A 24613-nucleotide genomic window follows, 5' to 3' on the forward strand; every position below is an offset into this window, starting at 1 on the left:
GCATCAACTCACCCACGTCCCTCTCCGCCCCTCCATTAAATCCCAAAACAAAAAACAAAACACGCTAGCCCATTCACAACGACAATGTCCGCCCGCATCTCTCGTCGTTTTCTCTCGCTCTCGTCGCTCCGTGCTGCCTCGGCGTCTTCGCGCTCGAACGTCGCCGCCGCGACAGGACGCGCTTTGGCGAGGCGGGGTATGGCCAGTGAGGCTCATGGCGCACACAAGAGCGGGGGAAGCGATTTGACTTGGATGGTATGTTCCTTGTCGGCTCACACCCTGAAGATGATGATGACAGTGTGTTAACTGGTGTGAATATCAATTCTGTCTCGTGTACGCACAACAGGTCGGCTCCGCTGTCGTCTTCCTCCCCCTCGTACGTCATATCATACCTCCGAGCATGTCTCTCTTCACTTATATGCGGAATGTATAGTGCGGCTACCTTCTATCCCCTGCAGCCCGCTCAAAGGGCCACCACGTCAACGAGAAGATCGGCCAGACGGACGAGGCGCACAAGAGCGAGCCCGAGCCCGTTCTCACCGACGACGAGGGGACGAAGAAGTCCGCTTCGGAAGTGAAGGACTCTTTGACGCGTAGCGAGGTCAGTTTTTATGTCCTATCCGTGACCGAACTTTTACTTTTCGATAATCTGTATTTCGTATCCCACTTCACTTTCGCCCCTGTCCTAACATTTTGCTTCCGTCACCATTTTTTTCCACTTTCTTTTGCCTTCGCTGCCTCTTTGGACCGAAATGCTGAAACCCGTGTGTGCGTACGTACAGGAGACCGACGCGCCGAAAGAGGCCCACGACGCCGAGGTCCGCGAGGCAAAGGGGGAGCCCAAGACCTCCGCTGAAAGCACAGAAGCTCCAGCGGACAAGGAAGAGGTAAGTCCCGAGTCCCGAATCTCTCGTCCAACCCCCTCGCGCATCCCGCACTGGCACTCATACTCACAAACCCCCTTCCTCTCCATAGAAATCCGACTCCAGCGACAAAACCGACGACACATTCTCCTCCGGCTCCCCCGCCCAATCCTCCGGCTCCCCCTCCGAATCCTCCCCCGTCGAACAAAAGTCACCCCCGACAGACCGTAGCGCGCATAAAGGCACGGTGCAGAGCGAGGGGGATGATGTGCCGAAGCCGACGGAGATGGGAGAGGCGAGGAAGGAGAGTAAGCAGGGTAAGGCGCCGAAGGAGGCTGAGAAGGATGAGTGAGGCGATGTGTGAAGGGGAAGGGAAGGGGAGGGGAGGGTGGGTGTGTGGTGCGAATTGTGCTTGGTTGGGCGTAAAGTCATTGATGGCGAACAATGCACTTATTTTTATTTGCTCGCGCTGCGTCTGACTGCGAACGATCGTCTAAGAACGGTGAAGTATGAAGGGACACTCTGGGTACACGCCCGGCAAGGTGCAGCGGTGAACGTCCGGTATTATGCGAAGAGAAAGTAGCTGTTGCGTGCGGAGATGTTATGAATACAGTTTTATACAAGATAGAAAGGGCATAAGGTAGCTACAGTGTGTAGTGTGTAGAAGATAGTGAAGACGCAAACGCGAGCGCCCTTCGCCTGTATCACGATCAACCACGACTCCGTGACGCCCAACTCGTCTTCCCGAACCCACCATCAACGCGAACCTCCGGACCGTGTCGTCCCCATCCCCCATCCGCCGCCCTCCAACCTCCGTCTATCCACTCCCTTACATCCCGACAAAAAACCAAGGAAAAGCCCATCCATCCCGACCAAACAAAAACCCCACAAACAAACAAACCAAAAAAAAGAAAGAAAAAAAAAACCTCAACGCGCCCGAACCTGGAGTATGATCGCAAACACGACGATGATGAGCGCGCAGAGCAGGACCGCGTTGAGCACGATCGATATTCGCGCGGCGGGGAAGTATCCCTGCGTGAGCGCGTTCTGGACGCGGAAGTAGCGCGTCGTACCTATGATAGAGTGGGCGTTTGAGTTTGAGTATGAGTATGAGTAAGTTATGAATGGGATGGGGAACGGTGCTACGAGCGATAGAAGCGGGAATAAGGCGGAGGGAAGGCGGGAAGGATGGTGGGTTTGGGACAACATATATAGCCCACGGCGGGTCTGTTTGGGATTGAGATCAGAGCGCGTACCGATGAATAACATGCCAAAGCCAATGAGGATGATCGTCGCTCCCATAGGCCTGGCATACTTCACCAGTGTGTCAGATGTGATAGCGAACAGTTGAACGAGAGCTAATTTTTTTTAAAAAGGCGTAGATCTGGTCAGTCAGTCTTTCCGAACGTGGATAAAAACTTAGAGTATTATAGATAATCATGATCGACGCACCTACACCGGCACTGGCGAACGCAAGACTCGTCCGTACGTAGGCTAGGAACGTCCGTTCGGACGCTAGATGATCCCGCGCCACGCTTCCAGTGTTCTCGAGAACGAGTGCGGGGTAGAGCGACCATTTCGATCGGTCGTCATGAGAAGGAGGGGGTGGATGTGGGGAGGTCGAAGCGGTGATGGAGGTGGCGGATGATGTTGGGGCTTCTGGTTGTGGTTCTCGGTCTGCAGGTCGAAAATTGTTGTGATGAGTGGATTCGATATCAGAGTGGGCGTTCATGTCGGAAAGTCAGGTAGGAAGGAAGGTCAAGAATGAAGGAATGGACAGATAAGAGGTCGTGGTCAGCGTCGGCGCCAACAAAAAAACAAAGACAGACAGGAGGGCGGCGTGGAGCATGAGGGCATGTTGTATTCCGAATTCGAGTGCAGAAAGAGAGGAAATGCTCGGAAAGGACGTAAGATGGCAAACATACCGTGACCGTTCCCTTCCTCAACGCCTCGAGAAGACCACCGTCTATGTCTAGCACTCGACCGTCCATTTCCGTCCCTATCTCGTGTAGACGACCTCCGCGCTCTCCCAACCCCGTCGCCTATCGCCTCATTACCAGCCCCCGTCTCCAAATCCTCTCTATCGATTACACTTCCAGGACGTACGCCTTCGGCTGCTAGATCGTCTTCAGAGCCACCGAAACTCCCAGCGACGCTCCCTCGACCTATAGGCGTATTCGGAATCCCCCTCCCCAACTCCTCCGCATTCATGTTCAACCTCACTCCCATCGCTCGCGCTCTACTCTCTACCTCATCCCTCTCCGCAAAATCAGGATCACCGTCCACGGAACGGTCCGGACGAGGATGCGACCCCCTGCCTTTGAAGTACGATTCTATCCAGGAGAAACCTTGACGGAGGGACGACGGACTGGTCTCGGGATGAGAGGAAGGCGTGGCGAAGGTCTGGTACGACGGGGTACGGTCGCAAGGTAGGGATCGGGAGAGAGGAGTGCTTGCGGTGGGGATGGCTTTGGAGGGAGTGGTAGTGGTGATGGCAGTGGTGGTGGTTGAGGACGAGGAGGACGTCCGGGTGGCAGGATCGTCGATAGGCCACCCGCGTCGATTTGCTCGTTCGGTGCCACCGGCGAGCATTGTTGAAAACGAGGGATGGGGTGTGGCCCGAGCTTTTTGCGCGCTGTACAGAACGACGAGTATATAAACCGCAACCGCTCGATGGAAGTGAGGAAAAAGACTCGGGACCGTCAGTTACGGCTTTCGAAGAAACACAGCCCTGTGTTGTGTTTTCATCTGATTCTGAACAAACGCCATCCCCAGGCCCTCTCACGCACGATCCGATCACCCATTTTATTTGTAGTGCAAAAGTCCACTCGAATCTTGCGAGGTCTATGCTGTAAATAATGCCACTTCTTCGTACGGGAACGTCTTACACTGCCAGCTTTTACACGTACCACAGCTAAAGCAAGCAGTGCATATCGACCAGCCTCGAGCGGGAGAAGCACCTATTGAACAGAAGCGAGAGCTTCCCCGCCTTTCCTGACGAGAAACCGCCGGAACTTACGGAAAATGATTCTTTCCGACGTTGTCTTTGTAGTGAAACTGGTCGGGAAAGCCTTGATCTGAAACGGACCCGTCAAGGAGACGAGCGCGTAGGTATGCGGGTTGTTCAGAACAGCCAAATAGGAATCGGAATACATCGATAATGGCAGACTCAACAGTGGGCACCACTACACTACTACTGGCAAAAACAGTGAGTAAAGAGAAAGAGACGGACAGAGAAAAAATATAGCAAAGGAGTGGGAGGCTGGAAGGGAGCACTAATAAAAGCAGCAATAAGAAAAAAACAATCCCACACCAGAAGACAGAAAGGAAGAAGGTAAAAGGTCTACGCAGAAGACAAAGAGGTGTACATATGTACGGAAAAGAAAACTAGGCTGCGATATACGAATATGAAGCAAAGAACTCGGTCAGGGTTCGAGAAATCAATCAAGACGGCCGTACTGGCGACAAATCGAGACAGAGACAAAGAGTTCGTTGTACGAAGCGATACCCGGAAGTTACTCGTACACGACGGATTCGGCTGGGATGAGTCGAAGAGCCGTCAAGGTATATGTTGAATAATGAAATAAGGCTTAAATCAAGAGGACCGGAAGGAACCCTATGTAACACGCTGGTCAAAGGAGTGGATGGCAATCAACTGAAGCCGACCGAGGCGATGAGAGAGGCAGATAGATGGTGGCGGAAAGAAACAGAAACGAGAAAGTAGAGGATGAAATAGATGCCAAAAGGGAAGGGTGGTAAGACAGTGTTACAACAGGAAGGGTAGAGGGCGAAGTAAGCCATGGGAAATATGAAGCATGAACAGAGGTGATGGCAAATATGAACAACAACAAAGAAAATATAAAGATGCGCACGCAAGGACGAGGAAAACGGCGGCCGCAAGAGACTACATGATGGGAGTTCCAGAGCCATACATGGCCCCTTCCTCCTCCCAGGCTGCCCGCTGCTTCTTCTTTTCTGACGACTTGTCCGACATCTGCGACATCACATCCGCGGAGTTTTTCATCTTGCGAGCCTCAGACTTCGCCTTCAATTCCAGCGCCAACCTCTCCGTCCTGGCCTTCGCCTCCTCCTTCTTCCGCTTCTTCTCCTCTGCCTTCCGCTGACCCTCCTCCGCCTTCCGTCGCTTCGGATCGTCCGATGACGACTCGCTCTTTACGCTCGGCGTGCTGCTCTTCTTCGACTTGGTCGACGAGTCCTTATCCGAGGAGCGACCGAAGAATCTCGATACCGAAGGCGACGTAATCGTTGGCGTGGAAGAACCTGGGAACTGAGGTTCGGGGGACTGCGGCACCGAACTCCTCGTGGCAACGCGAACTTGGTCGTAAGAAGCGTCGCGCGAGTGGGACTGCTGACGGGATTGTGCACGCGAATGTGCGCGTGCCTGCTCCACGATGGGGGAATGGGGGGCGTCGACATCGGGCAGCGATTGCATCGGTTGGTGAGCTGGTGACGCGTGAATCGTCTCGACTGGTGACCGCGCCTGCTTGCGAAGCTGGTCGAGGTTCGTTCCCTGCTTCCAGAGCACGTTGGGACCACAGTCGGGCGAGCGAGTCTGAGCGCGAAGGGACTCTGCTGTGTGCTGCTTCCAGAGCGTGTTGTGCGGTGAGTAGTCGCTGTAGTCATGCGTGACGGGGGACTCTGGCTCGATGGGTGCAAATTGGATCCCGCTTTTGCTCTCGACAGAGCTGTTGGAAAGGCGGCGAGGCGAGTATCCAGAGTCGAACTCGTTGATGACAGCGAGATAGTGAGGGCGTGGGTTGCCATAGGCGTCCGTAGGTATCGTGGGGTGGACGATAGGCATGGTCGACTGTAGAGGACTGATGGGAGGAGAGAGCCAAGAGTTTCGACTGCGAGTGGAATCAGATATTGAGCTAATGGAGGGGGAGTACGTCAGCGACGGCGTGGTATCTGTGCTGTCTCTATATGTGCTCCGTGAAGAACGCGGTAGGTGGTAGGCAGGGAAGCGCGATATCGAACTCGTTGGCGTGTACAAAGCGGGCGCCCTGGCAGGACCGTCATCGCTAGTGTAGCCTTCGATATCGGACCCCGAAGGCGTAGCGGACCCCGAGGAGATGGCATAGGGGGATCCATCAATCGGTGATACGCGAGACGGAGATCCTATTGCGGTCTCGAGGGTCAAGGCGGGCTGTGATCTTGACCGCACGTGATCAGGTACGAGTCCTTGGAGCTGAATGATAGCCTCGTCCACGGTGACATCGTCAATTTCCCTGCGTTCCGCATCTCCATCACCGACCACATCTTCCTCCTCGCCTGGTCCAAGCAGTTCGCCGTAGAGTTCAGCGGTCGCTGTTAGATCAGCATCAGTTCCGAGAGAGACCGTGCTGGTCGTGCGGTCGTGCAATCTTCGCTTGATGAAGAGCGCAGATGATTGGTTTGGATCTCTTGGTTGAGGTGATGCGAAAGGATGTTCTACATTCACGATCACAAAATTACTATATAAACACGGGCGCGGAAGCAGGTGGGGCTTTACCGTCTTTCTTCACGCCACCTCTCGACATCCCGCCTCCAGCCTGACGCGAGTCTAATGTGCGCAAGGGAGCGTCGGACATTCCACGCGGGCGGGCTGTGGCGGAAGATCCATTCACTGAATCATCGCCACCGCCTCCACCAGGACCACCGCCGTCCGTAGGACGACTGTAAGCGCCACCGCCACCGTCTTTGTCAGTTCGAGGACGAGCCACTGGCTTTTTCTGGTTGTAGAGCTGTGGAAGAGGTTCGGAAAAGGAACGTTAGAATAGACAATATATGAAGATAGCATAAAAGATTACCATGACGGTCTTAAGAGCGCTGCATTTACAACGAAGGTGTGAATAAGTTATACTTGGTTGCATGATAAGGGAATACTCACCGAATCTGTAAGCTGCGACAGCTGCAGAGTGTGGCGACTTCGTAGACACCAACAGAGGTCGCATTAGACAACGCTCTGTGCATCGCATGCTTCACCAACGCCTGGAGATGGGGCAAGTCGTAGTTCGTAGATAGAACTAACAAGGCGCTCAATACAGCAGGCGCGTGTTGAAGCGGGGTGAGCAGTGCCATCGAGTAGAAGTACTGCACCAAAGCTAGAGTCACGGGATATGGCTCTGAAAGAAGAAGCGTCCGGGGCGACAATCTAGGGTCTGGCCGTGGTAATTGCTGGTTGGCGCTCGCGACTTCAGGCATACCGACGTGACTGGAAGACAGAGGAAGGGTATCGAGGGCCCGTGTGGCCGCCTGGAGGAATAGCCTCCTCTGCTCCCTGAACCATGGCCACCGATCTTCCAGCACCTTCCGCGAACACTTGACCTTTCGGTCGTCGTCGCAGACGATCTCAAAGTCCGCTAGAATTCCTTCCTCAAGCGCCGCTAAACCCATCTCCTGCATTCTGACATCCAGCTCCGGCCGAGGCGGCTGGTATATCCCGAACGCCTCTAAATCAATGACGGCCACATGCTCCCAGCTGAGTAGCCGCCGATTGTAGTCCTCGACTAGGTTCCCATTTCGATTACCGAATATGACGAACTTGTTAGCTTGCGCCCAAAGGCAGCTGCGGAACCATGAGCCTGAGTTTAGTGTACTGCCTGGGTCGATGCGGGTCCACGTCCTGTTGACGAGGTCTAAAGCCCAGACGGAGAATGATTGGTAGGTATGCGCAAGGTAGGTACCGGCGATGATGAGATGCGTGCCAAGAATAGCACCTGTCGGAAAACGGAGGCCCGGAGGAAATGAAGAGCCAGTCATCGAGGTCGACTGATCGTCGATTGCGAAGTCATTGGGTAGTGGAGAAAACACCTCCAACTCGCGCTTGACGTCGGTGAACTAAAAGTTATGAAGGAAGTCAGAGAGCTGAGTGCGGAAGAGAGGAACTAGACACACATTATAGTTACTGTACAGATAGATGTCGGAGGGGTATTCCTCCGTCGGCGGTGCTGAGTACGGCAGGTGGATGAACGCGTCTCTCGGGGTAGGAGTCGAGGAAGGGCCGGAATCAACGCCCGTACGGAATGTGGTTCTCGAAGGAGTAGGTGTTTGGGCGTGCTTCATTTCCTCCTGAGGTAGACGAACACGTACGTCGGCCGAGACAGCAACGCTGCGGTAGGTACCACAATGCCTAGGGTAGTCACGCTTCTGCACCCATGTCTTCAGATTGAGGTCATAAACGAACACGTCGTCCAGCCAAACATTCTGTAGGTCTTGACCGCCGATGACGAAGAGACGGTCGCCGGTAACGGAGGATAGGTGGGCATAACGAGCTTTGGGCAAAGGAGAGGCGATGTCTTGAGCGCTCTGGGACCATGAACACGGCATCCAGCGGCGTGAAGAGAGGTCGTAAAAGCGAACGTCGTTGAGGACGCAGAGGTCGTCAGTATTCGCAGCATCGGGTTTGACTCCCATACCGCCGAACACGATGAGGTACTGATTCCCTGGTTAAAGATCGGTAAGCGACGGGATCAATAGGTGGGAAGGAAACATCCGGTAAACTCACAAGAGTCTGCGCTGTGAAAGTAACGGGCCCCTGGGATATCATCATCCGGCTGCGAAATGGGGAGGAGTTCCCACTGCAGAGTCTCAAGGTCAAACTCGTAGAGGTCAGAGACCATTCGTCGCTCGGTCACCAGCCGGCCACCCTGTAGATGAGTAGTCGGGAAAGGAGTTGAGCAAAGAGTATAGGACAAAGATGAGTCACATGCGCACAAAAAGATACATCTTGGAGCCGACGACCGTTGTCGACGCACCCTGTCAGGCGAGGAAAAGTAGAGCTTAGTGTATGGGCCGGATGCGACGGGCTGGAGGGGAACGTACGACAAGTTTAGGTGGAACATTGCCCGTTGTCTTGCGGCAGAAAGTGGTCAGATCTGAGACCGAGTGCATCGTTGTGCGCGACGGTGCGCGAGCCGTGGTCAAAGACACTGCTGGGGACGGCGACGGGAGGAGGAGAGCGCTGCCGGGAAGAGGATGGGATTAAGCGTGCAAGTCTGTCGTACAGCTTTAATATTATTACATAAGCCTTCTCATCCCCCTGCGGAGTTTCAACGGCCCACAGATCTCAGATCCCAGATCGCGACCTGCCCGACAGCGGGGCCCGGCGTACACCCGTCTGTCGTGCTCCTGGCGCGAACAGCTCCGTTGCATTTTTTCGCTCTCACCCGTCTCCACCCTCGAAAAACTCTTGCTTTTATCTCGCTCGATGCTGAGACCTTTGAAAGCGCAGGCGTGTCTTGATGCTAGCTGTTGCCAAGGACGAAACCCAGAGAATGGAACCAGGATTGGCTGCCATATGCCTGCATCCATCCTCTACCATCGGCTCATGATTTCGAACAAGATTTATACGTCTACCGGCATTTGACGCAATGTTGGAATGATCGTTCTCATTAAGAAAGAAGGCCGACTCGACGCTGGATACCGATTGTGTCCATTCCCTCCCAAAAACTCGTCGTTATTAGTATTTGCGGATATGCGATGCGTTCTTTCGTCGGTTTCTGACGGACGAAATCGCCAAGTTACCCCCTTGGTTTTCTTCTAGCGCTATTGCGCCGCCAGCCTGCTAGCAAACGCTCTTCTGGTCCCTTGTGCCATGTGTTTTCTCAAGATCGCACACACCCATCATGCTTCTCCTTGTCCTGTCTACCACGTCTGTTCTCTCTTCAAATTCTGCACCCGCATACGCTCATGTGAACTTCCAGTCGCCTATAAGACCACCGTGAGCACATAGTCTCAACGCCCACTGGTATTCTCCCCGGTGACCTTCGCCGGCATGTGGCTCAGGAAACCCAAAGGTAACCATCCCGCCTCCATCCGTAGTCGTGGCGTTCGCGATCTACTTCCGTGCAAAAAGCTGTACCTCGCATTCGCCGCGGGGCTTTTCTCGATGTTCCAACCCTAATTTTCCTATGGTTTTCCTTTCGAGGCCTTTTGCTTGATATTTTCTGGTTCGCTTGTCAATCCTTCCATAGCTCCAGACTGTCGACCGTCTTGCATGCCTCGCCGACTGGTCTGTGCGCTGCTTCCAGTCCAGGACGTTCCCCCAACGGTCGGATCCGGTATCGACCGATAACATGGTGAGTTACTCCTCGACGGAGACAAACTGATTCAGGCTGTCAAGGACATGTGTACGCGTCGAGATCCGTTTATCTGTGCCTCGACGAGCCTGTTCCTGTCTGATGTTGCTCTGCCCCATCGTGCCTTGCGAAGGCATATCAAGGCCTGGTACTAGACGGTATGTCGATCTATATTTCAACATTATATTGAATTTGAGTGGCAACAGCGTGGAACAGATTTACAAACTCAAACGGATCAACGAGGAATCGGTTCGGGTCCGGGACGTTTCCCCATCCTATGTCATATGTTTGCCTGTATCTCATATATATTCTCGCACCAAAGTGAGTTGGCTTCTCCTCCCGTAATTCTCTTGCCCTTTTAGGTTCGCCATTCTCCATAGCTAACTGTGAGAGAAAAACCCAGCGAATCATATCCACGCCGGCTTATTCCAGCCACTCACAATGTTGCCGGATGTCCGTCTGCTCTACCTCGTGCATCTCTACCGTGCTTTCTCACTCTGTGCCAGGTGGAAACGCTTCTGCTTTGCCCTTCTGAGCATACGACTCACAAGCATTCTATCATAACCTGGCCAACGCTCAGCGCTCATTAGCCGACAGTCAAGGCTTTCCGACCCTCGTGAGAGAACCCCGCTATCTGCCAACGGATAGTAGTCTGTATCATACCAGCCCTTCCCGCCCTACCTGGTGTGCGCAGTTGACTCTCACAACGCTATCTCTCCTATATTCGTCTTTAACTTTTTTCTCTAGCCCAGACCTCTTGGAGATACCAAGGCCTCCGTTCTTGTCATGTCTCCCTACGTTCACCACCATCATGTTCGGGAATGCGTACGACCGAACAGCGGTTCCCATCGTTTACTCGCGCTAGCTCACGCTGCCAATCGCTTGTCTTTGCTTTACGCTTTCCCCAAGGCTCTCCAGCTCCCTTCAAAGCACCCTTCACCGCGACCGGTACGTAACAACTAAAGCTAAATCAGACTGCGCCTGTCATCGTCGCGTTCATGGCCGGCCCATTTCTGTTTCCATTCCATTCCCTACCCTACAACGCCATCCTTCCCAGATATTATCCCCTTCTGCATCACAACTATCTCTTCTGCTACATACCTTACCTCTCCTCGTTGCTCTCTGATGGATCTGTCAAAACCTGCCATGTCGCCATGTCAACTCCCACCCTCTCCTAACCTCCTTTGTTACTTGGCCTCTTTCTCTCGGTCGCCTCGCCCGAACCGTCCTCCCCTGGTACAGATGGTCCAAGACCCAGACGACCATGATCACTGTCGCCATTCGCTCAATGGTTCGCATCTGCCAATGACCGTCTCGAGCCTGTGTCTAGGCATTCCGAGTCCAATACCAGCCCCAAGGATCCATTGACGACAATCACCCGTTAGCCCATCCCCTATGTGGCCTACGCCGAGCCGATCTACAACCCTCACGAGTCGAAGTCATCCGTTGACGATCAGACCAAGAACAGACTACCCACCGACTGCTGACTGAAGTACTTAGGGGATTTAAAGGAGGCTTGTGCGTCGTCTATTGACGCGTTTTTTTCATGTCCGTTAGTGTCCTCCTATGTACTCCATTGGTACGAAGAACGACGAGTAGTTGCCCACCTTTCATCGTTCAACATGGGAACACAAAACATGCGGTCCAGGCTGGTGCTAGTGGAAGTGGCTAATTCCGATGGCGGTGGCTCGTATTTCAAAGGGGTGATCTGATGATTCGAGCTTGAACTCGAGGGGACGCAAAGTACGTGGAAGTCGCTTAGATCGGCGTCCGAAAAGTTTCCGAATATCGGCTGTGGCAGGGCGGGGAGGAGTCAAGACTTGGGATGTTGAGATGTTGACAGAGTACAGTACTATTCACACCCAACTCTACGCGCACGAGACAATTTCTGGGCCTCGATCTTAGCAGCGCATGGTATGAATCTGTTGTGTATATCTGTCCATATTTTATAGAATGCTTTTGGGTCGAACTTGACCCTGCGAGACGGACAAAGTCGCAGTTATGCAGAGTTACCCTTGATGTTGATGGATCGATCGACTCCGGGAGACGAAAGCGGCTACGTCTTCCTTCCCGGGTCATTGACTCCAGCCATCAGCCAACGGAGATGTCGGCTGCTATTGGGAGCGCATTGTCGCGCTAGCAATGTAGCTGCGCCAGGATATCCAATGACAGAAAAAACATAACCGCGCCTAATTCGCAGAGCACTACAAGGCACGCAGGACGACCGAGGCTATTCATACGAACCTCAGCCCCGTAAGGTAGTACATTTGGACACTGGCACCTGCTGCCACTAGCAATGTTTCCTTGCCCCCACTTTCGCCCGAGCCCATGAGCGCCTTCAAAGAATCATCGACGCTCTTCAGCGGTTCGCTCGGTTCGCCGACCTCAACCAGTGTAGACGGGTACTGCTGCAATCCACACCCATGGACGCACAACAGCACCACGATCGTCGGTCTCCAGGAACTCCAGGGGTTGTCGCACGACATAAGGAGATGCTGATGTCGCGATATTTGCGGCGATTATGAGAACGACCATGGCGATATCGCGCCAACAAGGAAGAATATGTGTCGCTTGTTTTTGTCACCTTTCCGAGTCCTTCCGGCCCTGGTTCTCCTTCGGGAGAGGATCCAGATGTGGGAGTACAGAATGTCTAAGGAACTTAGAGCGATTAGGATCGGAAAACGGCGGGGGTCATCGAATGGGAGATGGGGGAGGCGGTATGCTTACCAGACGACCATCCAAGCAGGAGAATAAAATATGAGAAACAGGAGACACGACCTGCACTGGATGGACAGATGACGGAACCTGTAAAATAATACCGCAAAACACGCTACGAAAGGCCTGAAGAAACTCGCCAAAGGATCCCAGGAGAGCAGAGAAGAGCAAAAAGACAGAGCCTGAGTATGTCTGCTACCCAGTCGGAAGGTCGATTTGGAGTCAGACGTTTTGGACAATGTTGGCTCTGATGTGGGAGACTGAACAAGTATATTTTTGGCCTGCACATCACTGTGTAGAATACGACCATCAGTTTCTTGCGGTAGTCGCATGCATCCTCGCCGGATCGGACACGAAAGGGCGGTGGGGTCTCAATCGCTATCACAGTGCGATGCCCGGCGGTAACTGGAGTCCAGAAATGTTTTGAGAGGATGGGTACTGTACGAATGGGACCGCGATACCAGGAGGTGGATGAAATGGAATGAAGGCCGTGATGCGAAACCTGCAGCCTGAGGAAAAGGACATAAGTAGACCTCAATTAGAAAAAATGATAGTAGTGATGAAAACAGTGTCCAAACGAATGGCAAGGCGCATGTCGTACAAGACAAAGCCTCTGCATGCCTTGCGTATATGTAATTTAGCGAGAGCGAACAGGCAGGAACAGGCCCACGATGATGTGCGAAGGAAAGTTGACGACGTGTAGCCCTGGAACAGGCGGGATGCATATTGGTACGAAGGTTCGATCCTAAATCTAACATTTGGGCGAAATTTGTCACAAAATTTGGCGCCACATATGTACGCATTCGGATCGGGTAACCCTCCTTTTCAGAGACTTTGGTACGCACAACGGATCGAACCATCGTTTGCGAAGACCCTGCATGCAATCTAAGCATCGCTATTATTCGCGGTGTAAATGTGTACTTCGGACCCGATAGCGAGTAAAAACACCTTTTTTCAGTCCAACTTCATTGACGAGGACAGCGCGCTCGAGATTGCCTTCGCGCACATGTGTGTTGCGAGCAAAAAATGTCGAGATTTGCCTACTGTGAAGTTAGGAAATGATAACTTCTACTCGCTTTTGTGCGTACGTGGATCGAACCTAAGATACAAAGCTTGACTTGTGTCAGCATTTGGGATCGGACCACTGCTGAAAAAAGGCCCAGTCTTTGTACTTTTGCGATCGGACATGGAGATCTTTTCGCTCCTGGAACCAGAATATCATCATGTGGCGTAGGTGGCTTCCGGCCGATGTGGCACCATCGAGTCAAGCAAGGTCAAGAATTGGCCTGATGCATCGAGTCTATCGACTCTCTCGTCCTCGGCCAGTCTGCTCCAGATCTCTCTCTCTACACCATAAAAAATTTCCACCCAACCTCCTCAGAGTCTCACAAATGGTCGACGCCGTCCCCACCCAAGAATACTTGCACGCCGATCCCGACAAGATCCAAGTCGTCACCCACGAAACCTACCGTACCCCAGACATGCTCTCCCCTGCCACCGTCTCACCTAACCCACTCGACCAATTCCGCACATGGTTCACCTCGCTCGAGGGGAAGGTTCATGAACCGGAAGCTATGGCTCTTTCTACCGCGACACCAGATGGGATTCCATCCACACGCATCGTCCTGTTCAAACAACTCGACCAGAAGGGGTTCGTGTTCTTCACGAATTATAACTCGCGCAAATCCCGCGAGTTGTTGGCGAATCCGAATGCTTCGCTCGCATTCTACTGGAGGGAGGTTCATAAGCAGGTGAGGGTCCTGGGGAAGGTAGAGAAAGTGAGCAAGGAGGAAAGCGAGGAGTATTTCCGGAGTAGGCCGGTGGGCAGTCGGTTGGGAGCTTGGGCGAGCAAACAGAGCTCGGTGATCGGGGAGGAGGACATTCATGAGCATTTGGCTGAGGTGGAGAAGAGGTTCGGTGCGACGGAGAAGGATAAGGAGGCGGATATCCCATTGCCCGAATTCTGGGGAGGCTGGAGAGTCATTCCTACGTGCGTATTGTTGCATCCTGTGTATTCATTTGTTCATGGGCTAATTTAATGGCTATTACCACAATAGGGAGATCGAGTTTTGGGCTGGAAAGCCGTCTCGCCTACACGATCGTGTACGGTACTTGCTCAAGGAGGGCTCATCCCCAGACGCACCCGAGTGGATCATAGATAGGCTATCTCCCTGACAAACCATCGTTCCGTCCATCGACCAGAAAAACAAACTGTAGCACTAGTCAAGAAGCAAAGGAATTTAAGTTGTTGTACCACCACTCTGATAATCATTGAGACCGAGTAGATAGAGAACGGGTCTTGTAGTTAGCCTCCGAGCATCAAAATCGTTTCCATTCATTCGCATTCTATCGTACACATTGTCGGACAATTGCAAGACTCTTACTTCAGACCTTCAATTCACCACGAGAAGCAGTCCAGCAGACCTTTGCCCTCTCCTCGAACGCAGCTTTCGCTCCCTGTTCATCTCCCTTCACCCACTTCTGCATGGCATCACCCTGCAGTCCTCGGCCGAATGAGAACGTACTGTGATAATTCATTCAAGATGTCAGCATCACTGATCAATGCATTTAACGAAGGCACGTACAGCGGAGGCAGACGTGCGAGTGGAGAGGGAGCCTGGGAGGTATTGACGATATGGTTGATCTTGTGGAGGTATAGAGCAGCGTCGGAGTCGGACAGACCACCTGGTAAGAAGACATCAGGATAGAAGTAGAATGTTGATTGCAATTCAATGACGATGATAAAGGGTGCAGGGTACCTACCGGAAAGGAAGACAACACCCGCTACACCTATAGGAACAGACCTGACAAGAGCTGTCGCTGTGGCGAGTGCGATATCATCCGCCGAGGTCGTCTTTCTCGATGGATGCTTCAACCCGGGTTGAGCGAACGAAGGCTTGATCAACGACCCTGCGCCACAATCACAAAGAATGAACCAACGATCTCCAAGCGAAGAGACCGGACAGCTAGTCGTCCCACCTTCTAACAGTACCCCATACTGCAAGCACTTTGCATAGATCATACTAATAATCTTCACATGCACCTCCACACTCCTCCCCAACGTCGCATCCGCACTGAAATCCACATCCGGCTCCACAATAGGCACTAACCCCACCATCTGGCTGACCGCGGCAAACCTGGCTAGAGCATCCGCCTGGGCCTCCAATGCTGCGTGTGTGGGATACTGGGCCGCGTCGCAGAGGATCGGGGCTCGCCATTTGCTGAAGCGGGCGCCGGCGGTGTGGGCCGCTTGGAGACGGGGGAAGAGGTCGTCGAGGCCTTGGGTGGAGGGTTCTGGGGGAGAGATGGGGAGAGGGTGGGAGTCGGTGTCGGCGCGGACGCCGGGGATTATTCCACGTTTGGAGAGGAGGGGGGCGAGGCCGAAGTCGTGGAGAGTTTCAGAGAAGAGGATGACGCCAGAGATGTAGTCTACAAAACAAGGCGGTATTGGCATTCATAAGTTCCATCGACCAAAGACAGAGAGATACTATGGTTCGTACTGACCAGTCGGAAGTGATTCATAAAGACATTCTCGCCATCTCTTCCTCTGCTCGCGCTTCTCTTCCACCGACAGAGATGTAGATTTCCCGTTCTCACCGGCTGCAGCAATGAGACGAGCCTCGATACCTTATACAAGCCAAGATCGGCCGTCACGAACCATATCGAACCCATACTCTCCTAGCACTCTCACCTTCGGGGGTTTCATCCGTGGCGTAGATGCCTTTACCGCGAGGGCTCACGAGCGCATTCGCTGTGGCAATTAGCTCCTGCGCACGTTTGACTTTGTGGTATGGATAGAGATAAGAGGTATTATCGATATCGATGGCAGCACCGGTCGAAAAGACGTAGCCTGGAGTACTTGTGCTATTGAGATCGGTAGACATACTAAGGACAACTTGAAGCGAGGGCTACTAGTAGGATGAGTTATGTCAAGTCCCCGTATCGAGAACGCTGAGACCAAGTGAGAAGAAATAGTAGCCTCTTTTATATATATCATCGTCCCAGAATAACCAGAAGTCAGGAGAGAGCCTCTTTGCGGAAACCGACGTCAGTACTTGTTCTCATGACTTGGCACCGTGCGCTGTCCTGGTCTTCGAGCTAGAGTTAGTTCATATCGACTCGGACTTGAGAGCTACGCGAAACAAAACGCTTCAGCTGACGCATCTTATAGCGTTATATAGATGGTCAGCAGGCTGTGGGATGAGCAAAACGAGAGCGAGCAGATGTAGGACACAGGAAAGCGGAAATCCGTGGTGGTTGAAAGCGGCGAAGTTGGGTGGCGAGCGGATGCACATCCATCCGAGCCATAGAACAGGGTTAGGGCTTAACTTCTCTTCAGCCAACGGCCATGCAACGCTCAAGTTCGACTTTATTCCGCTCTTTGCTCCGACAAAGAAATATTGCTCAACCAACACGTCGGTTTGCATCTAAGCAGACACCTAGTCCAGCTCCATCATCACCTCCAACACCACCTCCTGAGCCAGAATATGACTTCGAGCACCTACCACCAGTAAAACCACGCTTGGTCACGATTTCCAACACACTCAGATGGATTCTCATTCCTGGTGCGTATAGCTTGCTTTTGGGATGTAGTTCATGTATTAATATTTGCAACTCGATACTCTTGGGAATACCATCGGCGCAGGTGTTCTCGGGTACGCCGTGTTCGTCTACGACTTTGGGCCACAGGACCATGTATTCCGACCAGTTCGTCAACATGCTTTCCCATTATGCATATTCCACCCATGCTAATGCGTCACGTACTTCCATAGCCTCGAAGATGGTTGCAGACACAGATAGATGCATTCTGGACATTGTCTCCCGCTGAACAGAAGCTCTTGAACGCGGACGCCACAGACGGATCTACTTCTTTCCAAGAAGAATTAAAACAGGCAGAGAAGCCAGCACCTCCATAGTTCCAGTTTAGAATCGGTATTGCTTGGTTTACTTTGCCGCATTGCGAACTGTGCGAAGAGCGCTTGTGGACGTGTGGTCTGTGTAGACGGTGGAAGTGATATGTGTGTGGCTCTGGACTATGGGTGTCCGGGAAAAGAATGGTGATAAAGTGCATATAATCTCAGGATCGAATACCTGCTAGACGTCGTTTCTGTACCGTGATACCGGTTCCAACACATTCATTACGCTTCCAAGTAATATATTCCATCGAAGTGGCCCATGTCTGTCCCTAGTGCGCGAAAGTTTGCCATTTGTATACAAGGTCACCTCGAGCATTACTGTAAGTAGCATACAAAGAAAGGCCGATTGTTCGAAGGTAGAGGCCATGGTTGTGTGGAAACAAAGCAGACAGCAAGGCGTCATTGAGGAAACGTCGGGGCGTAGAATTTTTCGGTTGACGCGTGTGTTTGGGAGGCTGGAGGAGTTTGAATCAAATCCTCATGAACTGTGCAGCTCAACGGCAATGGACTCGACAAACGGCGCCCCTCCGTCGTCCGCCCTCCCTCATCCTCAACCAGCCCACAATCCGTCCAGCTCGCTAGGTATCATATCTCATTACATCCAATTATCTTTCCTTTTGATCTGTAGTACTCACATCCACTTTCTTTGTCCCTTTTTTCTTCTTTTCACTACTTCCAGCCGACTTCGAGCAGCATGCCCTCAAACGCACCTACCTAGCCCTGCTACCCCCAACACAGCTCATAGAACTATGTCTAGCCTTTGAGTCTTATGCTCCGTTGCATATAAAGGGCTCCTTGTGGCCCGGGGATATCAGGCTTGCCATCGCTTCGCTCCAGGGCTCTCAGTCCGTCTTGCTCTCGACATCGAACAATGCTGCTGCCTCGTCCTCATCTTCTGGCAATGTTACCACCACGGCTCCAGCTCCCCCAACTCCCAGAGAGCCGCCCATCATGGACTCGTTACGAGAACCTACGCCTCCTGCTGCCGACCCTCCTGCTGTAGTGCCTCCCTCGACATCTCCAAATCAAAACCATCTCGCCAACGGCACAAGCTCTAATCAGTCGCAACCAGTCGCATCGTCTTCATCCCTAGCAAATCAGAATGCCACTGCCGCCCAGTCATCACCCGTCCCCGCTCCCGCCACACCTGCTCACGTCGCACAAAACATCGTCTCTGTATCATCACCTTTGCCTTCTCATGCTGTATCACAAACTCCTCAAACGTATCCGCCGCCTACCGCAGGAATTGGCGGACCTTATCCACACGCACCGTATGGCTTCGCTCAGAGTCGACCCGCCTTTCCTCACCATACCCCCTATTACCCTCCCCCAGGGTTCGCTTCCCAGTTCGGTCATCCCCATCATCCATATCCTTACCCTCCCGGTGGATACTCTCCACATCCGCCTCATTCGTATGCTACACCGCCACCTCAGCAAGGGGCGTCCTCTAGTACAACTGCAGGTGCTCGCGGTTCGCCCTTTACCACTACACCTCTATCGCTCAACAGGAATCTCCAACCTCCTCCACCTCATCCGACAATTCCTCCACATCCGCCCAGCTTACATCCACAGTACCCGCATGGCCTACCATTACCGCCACCAGACCCTAATATGCTTACCGCAGACGATATTCCGAGTTATGAAGACATGATTGTGGAGGCTTTGAGCGAGCTGGGGGATCCGGAGGGTTGTCAGCCGAAGACGGTGTTCTCGTGGATGGCGAGCCATTATCCGTTGCATCCGAATTTTAGGCCGAGTGCGAGTCAGGCGTTGCAGAAGGCGTTTAAGAGAGGAAGGTTGGAGAAGAGCGATGGTGAGAAGAAGTACAGGCTGAATCCTAGCTGGGATGGTGCGGTGAGTCCTTCGTTTCTGTGGAAAACAGATGTCTTGTGGATGTTATACAACTCCGGCGTATTCTTTGTGCTTATCCCGTACGTTCCTCTATGCACAGACTTCTCGTAGGCATACTCGGAGACCCATGTCCAACGGCTTGATCATGCAGCCATCGCCCATGAACTCCTCACCATTCACAAACGCCCCACTCATGCATCATCATCATCATCAACCCGCCGGCAACTCTTCAACCGCCACCTTCCCCTACGGAGCACGTCCACCCGGCTCCAACGCACCTGGCGCCGTTGCATACCCCGGTTTCCCTTCATACCAACCCTACAATCCTTCGTCTACCGCAGGGAACGCCACCACTGCGACCACGAATGGCGCCACACCGGGTGCGTCTACGTCGACCAACGCGGATCCGACGCAAGGGTTGATCTCGATGGATGACGAAGATGGAGATGAGGAGGGAGTGGGCGAGGGAAGCGATGCTTGGGAGGCCGCACAGAATATCCTGAGGGCTATCAATTTTGGGTCGTTCTTCCAGGATCAGGGCAACAATCAACCTGCCGCCGGCGACTCATCGTCTGGAAATGCTCCTGCGGTAGAGAACGGTGCAGGGACGAGTGCGGATGGTGCACAGGAAGGAGAGTTAGCGAGGAATGGTCAGAATGCGGCTGCTGGTTCAAGTGTTCCTCCTGGTACTGGAGCTGCCGCGCCGTCGACGACAGACAGCAATGCTGTCCCACCCCCGGTCTTTGCGGGTGACTTCACCTTCAGTTCTATACATTCGCACACATCCAATGCACTCGGCACGAACAACGCCGCCAATGATATGAACCTTGCCAACGCCCTCGCCGCCGTCGCTTCGACTTCTACGTCTACTGCGACTTCGACGGCAAATCCGACTACGATCACGACGGTGTTGTCGAGTGAGGATCGGGCGGCCCTACAAGCGCAGCTGGCGCTTTTGGCGGCACAATTGGCGGAGATTGCGGAGGATCCTGGGGTGGACGAGGAGGATGATATGGAAGAGGACGGGGATTGGGCTAGGATGGAGGTTGACGCAGTTGGTGGTCACGGAGAGGAAGGTGTAACATCTCCAGTACCCTCAGGTGGCGCCGGGACCGATGCCACACATGGTGATGCAGCAGATAGCAGGATGGATGGGGTCGAGACAGAGGCAGATAACAGTCCTGCAGCGGGTGCACAAGCAGGATCTGGACGTGCCGGGGAAGGAGGAGAAGCCGTCGAGGGAGAGGAGGAGATTGATCAGCTGCAGGACGACGACGAAAGCGACGATGATATGGAGATGGTTCCCGTGCCCATCCATTCACCCTACGAGCAAGGGCTGCGAACATGACCGCATCCTTGCGTCGATGTTGTATGTGATATGTTGCGTCCTCTTTCGTCGTATCTCGTGTTCTTTCTGTGTTTTCCTGTCTCTTGCTATTCATGCAGATTTGCTTTGGAGCCACCGTGCTCGAACTCTCCTTGTGATCATAATAACACAAATGAACAAGATGCACATTCAAGCTGTCCAAGTTATCCGTGGCGTCCATCATGTCGTCCCAAACGTCCTCTTATCGTTCCATTTGCCATGGCATACCGCAGCAGCACGCCTCTGCACATCGGCTTCATTTATGGATGTCAAGATACCAAAGAGCTATGACCATTACAGTACCCGCTATATTTACACCCATGCCGAGTTTCTCTTTCGAAATGGTCGTGGGGCTTCGCTGACGAGAACGGTTGCCAGTCATATTAGTGTGCTGCATCGCAACCATGAACAGATTGCCGCTCCTTGATCCCCAATCTGCTATCGTCTTCCCGATGCTGAGGGACGGCCAGCGACCTCGTTTACAAGTTCACAGACTTCTGTGCCAACAGTCACTTAGTCCGAATTTTCCATGCGCAGATGGGTTGCCTGTGTCCATTTTCTCGACATGTCGAGCTTGCATGGAGGCTCGGAGCTGTCTGAATCGACAGACACTGAGACACTTCATACCCACAGTCCAGCGTGTGACGCGTTTGACGGCCGCTCACCGGTAAGCTAGTTTTCTCGATCCGTAATTGACCTGCTATAACCGGTTTCTAAGCTTGACACCGACCCTTTCACGGCAAATTTCTTCCTTATACATCTATATCTCAGGATCGGGGTGCTCCATATGCCTAGTTAAAACTCCCGACTGGCATGCATATCCGAGAAAAATTCAGCACACTACTGCGCGTTCTCGGATGCCACAAGCAATTTGGTCGACGTGCAGCAGACAAGCTCAATATCCAAGCTCAACGTTGGCATCATAATTAACCTCGTCTGGTCCAGTACTGGATGCCTGTCCGGTCCTACATCGTTACGGACAGGCATCCACTAGTGAGCTTGAACGACGATCCGTGGTCGGCGCATTTGTGGAGAGCGCGATAAGCGGAGGAACGGATGGTTTATTCGGAAGTTGTACGGACTATTCTGCTACGTTGCGTCATTAGAACTGCGATCATAGTAGCAGATGTGCAGATGAATCAAAGTGGTGCCACAGAGCCATAGACTGACTTGGTGGAGTGGATAGGCGTAACACGGCGTGAATACGATATATTGCTTCAATACTTGTAAGCAATATCCCTCGAGTATCACTTCTCCACTTCTCAGCAAAGATGACTTTCCTTGTGCTCAGGTATGTTTTCGGCGAGGATGGAAAAATCATCGCCACTTTTACACGTCTGCGGCGATGTGGCGGAAGGAGAGGTTGTGGTCCGGATGCGTATGTATTTGGCGGGAAGATCCGGACAGCAGCGATATATTGAATCGTGCCGCCCCCCGAGTCCTTATACCGGTTGCTCTCCGATCTGCCAAATGTTGTCCGCCCCCCCCTCTTCCCACCTTTCTCCCTGCTTCCAGTCTGCCAAATTTTCTGCTGTCGTCGTCAGAGGCCCACACCGAAGATATATACGACGACCGACGCCAAAATCATCAGCATCAATCACGCTGGGTCTATCGTATGATTAGGCCAAATATTCTCTTCGAATTGCCACACCAATGATCCACCGCGAGTACACCGTGGCAGAAATCTCTACGTGGATGTTGGAGGCAATTGACCTGTGAGTTTTTGGGCATATCCTTTGATCGCAGCTTTTTTCAACAGTAGTATGTTCAATATTATCTAGCGCTCGATATTCAATTGTTGGTGTGTGTACCCCTGAGGACTCCTGTTAGATGCAACAATCCCCTGACTTTCTGTGGCCTCAATCTTCAGCGGTATACGCGCTTTGCATCTACGACTGGCTGATATCGTGAGCTTTATTCTACCTGATATTGTTATCATTCTGACACGGACACTGTGCGTCTAGATTAGAAGAAGAATACGAGCTTGTACGTGAGCCACCGAAGAGTACTATACCTCCTACAACGTGCTATAACCCAACGCTTCCGCAGATACATAAAGCCCCACATCGCTGGACTGCAGTCAAAGGCGCATATCTTGTCTGCCGCTATTACCCCATTATTGTCTTCCCATTTCAGCTTTGGGCATGGCTCGGTGATCACACCTACGGTGTCTGCTCCAACGCTCTCACTCCTCTATACGTCACCCTCCTCCCACTCGTGAGTCAGGTTTTATCATTCAACCGCTAATTGACGACTGAATTATATGATGTTGTCTTCTGACCAGCAATTATCGGCTCAAGGTTCGTCTATAGCAGTTTTATCTCCGTGCATGAGCTGACAACGCTGTTGTACTCGCTACAAAATCACTCTCCAGTTGTCCTAGCGCTACGAGCACATGCGTTCGCCGGACGGCGAACATCAATCCTTATCATTCTCTCCCTAGGTTTGGCGGGCCTACTCGCACTTGAGCTCTATGTCTTTCTAGCTGACATTGCACGTATGTGCTTCACCTGCTTGCCCCAGACGTTTCTGCTGACTTGGTCTCTCAGTCGTTTACGGTATTTATGACTGGCTGGGAAAAACAGGTTGTTATGGCACGTCCAACAATCTCGTCGACCTTGGCCCAGATTCATTTGTTTCTTCTGGTGCTATTTCTATGGCAGTCAGTGCGCTTTCTTCTGTATTATATGAAATCTATTCTGAAGATATCCTTCCGTATAGTTCGTCTTTGTGGGTGCACTCGCTTCTCCTCGCTTATGGCATTCCTCTAAATTTTAGGCAACCATAGTTCGCTGCATTCCTTTACGACTTCCTCACCATGTCCATCATTGCATCATACTGCATTCGGCATCGCTCTGTCCAAGGTGGCCTCGGACGAGCTTTTCTCGCCCAAGGTATATATCTTTTTCTTCAAATCGCCCGTGAGGTAGGCTGGTTAACTCAACGCGCAACAGGCATCGTTGTCTTCGTAGCAATGTCCGCTCTGAATCTTCTTTCTTTCGCCATGTATTTTAGGTGCGTCTGATACCTTCCCTAATACTCATCCACTCAACATCTCTAACTAACATTTTTTCCTTGTCATCCAGTGCGGATCGCCGGCGTAACGGTATCGGCTCATATTTTGCCTGGATTGTTCCAGATGTTCTGGTAGGGCTCTATCCATGCGCATGATCCGCGGAAGACCATTGGACTGATATCTTCACACATTAACGTTTTGCAGGCCTGTAGACTGTAAGAACATACTACTACAACTTCTGATTCCTTTCGAGCGCGCGCTAATTGATTGCTATCAGCGTACTCATGCTCAGAAGACGCGTATCGCCCACAGAGAGCGAGAAGCTGGCGGCATACTCGATACTTGTACGCAAGGCGCTCGAGATGGACACCGTCAGCGCCGACGCCCGGCTCAATCTCGCACATCCCGTACACGAAAGCGGGCAAGGACATTCCCACACGCCGAAACCGCTCGACGTGCCACTCGTTTCTGACGCGGAAAGTTCGCCGTACGTGAGTCACAGACGTTCGCAAATACCGAAACTGTCAGAGCTAGACACAGGACAAGGTTTCGACGTGGAGATGGGAGAGGCTGGATGATAGTTGTGTCCGGTCGTTCGCGGAGCGTGCGCTTACGGTGTATTATTATATTGGCGGTCTTCCATTATGCCTTTTGTCGTATGGTGCTTTTCTTGGGGCTTTGCATCATTTCGCTCAATGCAAAATCTAAATTTACGGTGTGGATGGGAACGACCATCCCTGCGTAAAGTCTGAAAGCCTGACGGGCTTAAGGTTGCGCCACAACAGCGCCACCTATGTTTTGCCGTT

At 52.5% G+C, this 24613-nt stretch overlaps 8 protein-coding genes across 8 annotated transcripts; 5 read left to right on the forward strand and 3 right to left on the reverse strand.

The window, feature by feature from the left end:
* Positions 1 to 84: 84 nt before the first annotated feature.
* STEHIDRAFT_131682 (uncharacterized protein) lies at positions 85 to 1215 on the forward strand (the record flags this gene model as incomplete). Its single annotated transcript, XM_007304839.1, has 5 exons — positions 85 to 255; positions 347 to 376; positions 434 to 601; positions 783 to 887; positions 976 to 1215. 5 exons carry the CDS (start codon positions 85 to 87, stop codon positions 1213 to 1215), a joined length of 714 nt encoding a protein of 237 aa, XP_007304901.1.
* A 575-nt stretch (positions 1216 to 1790) lies between these two features.
* STEHIDRAFT_58127 (uncharacterized protein) lies at positions 1791 to 2595 on the reverse strand (the record flags this gene model as incomplete). The annotated part of the gene is made up of 3 exons (XM_007304524.1): positions 1791 to 1936; positions 2120 to 2221; positions 2316 to 2595. The coding sequence occupies 3 exons, from the start codon at positions 2593 to 2595 to the stop codon at positions 1791 to 1793; spliced, it is 528 nt and encodes a 175-aa protein (XP_007304586.1).
* A 4154-nt stretch (positions 2596 to 6749) lies between these two features.
* On the reverse strand, positions 6750 to 8756 carry STEHIDRAFT_58471 (galactose oxidase; the record flags this gene model as incomplete). Its single annotated transcript, XM_007304546.1, has 5 exons — positions 6750 to 7703; positions 7761 to 8308; positions 8371 to 8512; positions 8580 to 8621; positions 8688 to 8756. 5 exons carry the CDS (start codon positions 8754 to 8756, stop codon positions 6750 to 6752), a joined length of 1755 nt encoding a protein of 584 aa, XP_007304608.1.
* Positions 8757 to 14049: 5293 nt separating this feature from the next.
* Positions 14050 to 14833, forward strand: STEHIDRAFT_157538 (pyridoxamine 5'-phosphate oxidase; the record flags this gene model as incomplete). The annotated part of the gene is made up of 2 exons (XM_007304840.1): positions 14050 to 14648; positions 14716 to 14833. The coding sequence occupies 2 exons, from the start codon at positions 14050 to 14052 to the stop codon at positions 14831 to 14833; spliced, it is 717 nt and encodes a 238-aa protein (XP_007304902.1).
* A 210-nt stretch (positions 14834 to 15043) lies between these two features.
* Positions 15044 to 16112, reverse strand: STEHIDRAFT_58340 (aldolase; the record flags this gene model as incomplete). The annotated part of the gene is made up of 4 exons (XM_007304542.1): positions 15044 to 15182; positions 15244 to 15343; positions 15422 to 15568; positions 15638 to 16112. 4 exons carry the CDS (start codon positions 16110 to 16112, stop codon positions 15044 to 15046), a joined length of 861 nt encoding a protein of 286 aa, XP_007304604.1.
* An 894-nt stretch (positions 16113 to 17006) lies between these two features.
* STEHIDRAFT_169029 (uncharacterized protein) lies at positions 17007 to 17831 on the forward strand (the record flags this gene model as incomplete). The annotated part of the gene is made up of 3 exons (XM_007304841.1): positions 17007 to 17223; positions 17304 to 17365; positions 17431 to 17831. The coding sequence occupies 3 exons, from the start codon at positions 17007 to 17009 to the stop codon at positions 17572 to 17574; spliced, it is 423 nt and encodes a 140-aa protein (XP_007304903.1). The 3' UTR covers positions 17575 to 17831.
* Positions 17832 to 18077: 246 nt separating this feature from the next.
* On the forward strand, positions 18078 to 20912 carry STEHIDRAFT_169030 (uncharacterized protein; the record flags this gene model as incomplete). Its single annotated transcript, XM_007304842.1, has 3 exons — positions 18078 to 18156; positions 18254 to 19428; positions 19526 to 20912. The coding sequence occupies 3 exons, from the start codon at positions 18078 to 18080 to the stop codon at positions 20771 to 20773; spliced, it is 2502 nt and encodes an 833-aa protein (XP_007304904.1). The 3' UTR covers positions 20774 to 20912.
* A 1369-nt stretch (positions 20913 to 22281) lies between these two features.
* Positions 22282 to 24511, forward strand: STEHIDRAFT_122023 (uncharacterized protein). The gene is made up of 14 exons (XM_007304843.1): positions 22282 to 22506; positions 22573 to 22592; positions 22662 to 22698; positions 22756 to 22777; positions 22841 to 23008; positions 23076 to 23091; positions 23166 to 23288; positions 23341 to 23453; positions 23513 to 23521; positions 23580 to 23685; positions 23746 to 23806; positions 23878 to 23938; positions 24012 to 24022; positions 24085 to 24511. Exons 1-14 carry the CDS (start codon positions 22445 to 22447, stop codon positions 24383 to 24385), a joined length of 1110 nt encoding a protein of 369 aa, XP_007304905.1. The 5' UTR covers positions 22282 to 22444; the 3' UTR covers positions 24386 to 24511.
* Positions 24512 to 24613: the final 102 nt, after the last annotated feature.

Source organism: Stereum hirsutum (assembly GCF_000264905.1).
Source record: "Stereum hirsutum FP-91666 SS1 unplaced genomic scaffold STEHIscaffold_8, whole genome shotgun sequence".
Lineage (NCBI taxonomy): Eukaryota > Fungi > Basidiomycota > Agaricomycetes > Russulales > Stereaceae > Stereum > Stereum hirsutum.

Coding starts and splice junctions, on each gene's coding strand:
- STEHIDRAFT_122023 (XM_007304843.1), top strand. CDS start 22,445: ATGATCCACCGCGAGTACACCGTGGCAGAAATCTCTACGTGGATGTTG. Junction 23,686..23,745: donor ACGAGCTTTTCTCGCCCAAG/GTATATATCTTT, acceptor AACGCGCAACAG/GCATCGTTGTCTTCGTAGCA. Junction 23,807..23,877: donor TCTTTCGCCATGTATTTTAG/GTGCGTCTGATA, acceptor CTTGTCATCCAG/TGCGGATCGCCGGCGTAACG.